Raw genomic sequence first — 3,310 nt, 5'->3', positions numbered from 1 at the left:
GCCTAATTCTGGCCTAAAATTACTGGACTATAAAAGGATATGCCCAAGGAAGCCTATATTGAGATCCTTTTTTTTCCCCTTTTTTTTTTTACTCGTATAACAATGAATGACAGACAGAAAACCGTACTATGCTGAAGATATCATCAGAAAAACAGAAACAGGAGCCCGCTACGAACTCGATAACAGATGTATTGAGTACCCGGTATCAATACGCTTTGGGCTAATCAAGCTTGTTATCGAGCATAGCAGCCCATGACATCATGTTTAAACAATCAAGACAAGAGGCGATCAAGAACTTATTATAGTACTATTCATAATATAAAGCCATTTAACACGTATTGCACACATATATAATTGTTTGAATGATATTTAATGATTGCGATCGTAGGTCGCATTTACCCTGAAAAACCTTGTCGCTTGAGTGACCTTCTGTACAGGAAGTGATGTCAGTGTGATGTCAGTGAGTCGTGACATCACTTCCTGTAGGGGGCGGCTACACAAGACTAAGAAAGACAAAAAAAGAGAAGGATACACAAGACTAAGAAAGACAAAAAAAGAGAAGAATAAAAAAGAAAAAAAGGAGGAGGAGGATAAAGATACCAAAAGGAGAGAGAAGAAAGGGTGGATGAGGTACAATGTGCGGTATCTTCCTCCGATCTGATACGGGGTGGCTGGATTTAGATCACCTATGAAAGAATGTCCATCCACCTGGAGAAAAGAAAATGTAACAAGGAGGTGGCAACGGGGCGGCCAGATGAAGTTATTAGGCCTGGATCCGACTTTAAGTCGACGTACAGGATTCCAGAAGTGTAGCGCTTATTTGCTCTTGTATCAAACCGTTACTCGAAACGTTCTTAGAATTTAACATATTTTCTAAAGTAAATATGGGGGCGGCTGTGTTAAGAACGTTTCGTTGTCAAGCTCAACGTTGGGCATTTGGACCTATACATGGAGAAATGGAGCGAACCTGTTTGGCCTAAACATGGAGATGTGGAGAACACTATATATGGAGATAGTCCAGTCTCTCATGTCATATGGGACTACCGTCATAGACAGTAGCCATTGTTATGCCAGAGTCAATGGCTGTCTGTCTGACTGTCTGGGGGCGGCTGGACTTAGATCACCTATGAAAGAATGTCCATCCACCTGGAGAAAAGAAAATGTAACAAGGAGGTGGCAACGGGGCGGCCAGATAAAGTTATTAGGCCTGGATCTGACTTTAAGTCGTTCTTAGAATTTAACATATTTTCTAAAGTAAATATGGGGGCGGCTGTGTTAAGAACGTTTTGTTGTCAAGCTTTTGGACCTATACATGGAGAAATGGAGATGTGGAGAACACTATATATGGAGATAGTCCAGTCCATCATGTCATATGGGACTACCGTCATAGACAGTAGCCATTGTTAGGCCGGAGTTAGGCCCTGCTTGGCGTTACTTACGTACATTTTATGCCCTTATATGGAGATTCCTATATTGTCAATATTAAGGACATATAACTATCATGAAACATAACTATCATGAATGGCCAGATGGCCAAGAATTGGCGCGAAGGGCGAGGTCGCATGTCACCCTGAGGTCGCAAGTCACCCTCAGGTGTCTTACATTATATTACATTATATTTGTTACTTTTGTCAATTGTCATCTTCATAGATGGTGATCACTAAACTGCTTTGTGATACCAATATGCTTAAAGATGACACCATGATACAGTAGTATTAGTGATGTCAAAGTACTGATGAACAAAAGTAAAACGAACACATACCAACTTATAGACATCATCACACAATGACATCACAATCATGTAGCTGTCCTTTAAAATGAATTGTCAACGAGACAAAACATCATTTAGCAACAAATCCTGCTGCGAGAAACAACTTTCCAGTAATACTATTAAGCAACATTGATTGAAGGTGTTGATGTGTGAAATGTTTGCTTGGACGGTACATCTGAACGGAGGCCCAAAGAGACCCTTCCATGCTGCTGTCACAGTGGAGCACAAGGTGTTCTCCTTTGGAGGATATGACAACAATGACAGTGATTACATTGAGGTTCATGTCTTCAACACTGTGTCTTTGCGCTGGATGAGCTTGTCCCCAGTTACACCTGGAAGAGGAGAACTTCACCTTGAGGTTCCCTCCCGTCGCTGCTACCACACAGCTGTGCTGATAGAATATACCATCTACATATGGGGAGGGCATATTACCAAAACATATAAGAACTGCAACTTGCTTTATGCCTTTGATGTCGACACCCACAGATGGTTTAAGCCAAAGGTTTCTGGAACTGTTCCAGATGCGAGGGAGGACCACTCAGCCTGTGTCTTGGGAAAGGTCATGTTTATCCATGGAGGACTATACTACCCAGTCACTGCATACTATAATGACATCTACAAGATGGACACAAACACAATGGTATGGTCCTTAATTAACACCAGAGGTACTCCACCGCCTGTTTCAGAATGTCACTCTGCCATCATCATCGGGAAAAAGATGTTTGTATTTGGTGGCTGTGTGGGGAACAGTGACACCTACAACAAGATCAGAGTGTTTGACACAGAGACCAACTGTTGGCTCAACACGCCTTCAACACAGCTTCTACCAGAAGAACGCAGGAGTCAATCAGCATTTGCCCACAATGGAGAGCTGTACATATTTGGTGGCTACAATCTGGGGGGAATGAGATTAAATGATCTGTGGAAATTAAACCCAGAGACCTTCTCCTGGAAGAAGGTTGATCCCAAAGGAAAAGGCCCTGGTGGGATGCATAGGATGTGCTGTTGCATGGTGGGAGATCGTGTCATTCTCTTTGGAGGATATGACAAACCTGTTGACCTGTACATCTTAGACTTAAGTCCTAGTCTGAAGACGTTATGCAAGCTAACTGTTACTCAGTACGGACTGGAGCGGTCTGGACTCCCACACGACATCAGGTGGGAACTGGCAGCCATGACTACCAACAAATAAATTACATATAGGGCGAACATAGTCCCCTGCTCCCCAAGAAAGAAAGAAACAAACAAACAAACAAATGGTAATTCTTCCTGATGAAGGTGTGAACAGACACAGCATTCTCTTCTTCATGGTCACAGCCCGACCCAACTCATAACCCATGCCTAGCGACGGCTGCGTTACCTCAGCAACGATCACTGAAACACAAAGACAAAAAAAAAAACGTTTAATGTTTCTTCAATGTTTGAACAGAAACGTTATGTAATGCCTTTGGTCATATGGGTCATTTTCCCTTATTTATTTTTTGATTGATGAACATTGAAATATAATTACAATTTCCATGTCTGCTGAATGTTTACATT

General features: G+C 42.0%; 1 protein-coding gene across 1 annotated transcript; it reads left to right on the top strand.

Annotated features, from left to right (window-relative positions):
• Positions 1 to 1,925: 1,925 nt before the first annotated feature.
• Positions 1,926 to 2,963, top strand: LOC308296754 (kelch domain-containing protein 3-like; the record flags this gene model as incomplete). The annotated part of the gene is made up of 1 exon (XM_080740081.1): positions 1,926 to 2,963. One exon carries the CDS (start codon positions 1,926 to 1,928, stop codon positions 2,961 to 2,963), a length of 1,038 nt encoding a protein of 345 aa, XP_080596207.1.
• Between the last annotated feature and the right edge of the window lie 347 nt (positions 2,964 to 3,310).

Source organism: Nannobrachium achirus, assembly GCF_963921795.1.
Source record: "Nannobrachium achirus genome assembly, chromosome: 13".
Lineage (NCBI taxonomy): Eukaryota > Metazoa > Chordata > Actinopteri > Myctophiformes > Myctophidae > Nannobrachium > Nannobrachium achirus.
The sequence above is the reverse complement of the archived record's forward strand: the minus strand, read 5'-3'. Positions and strand labels throughout refer to the sequence as shown.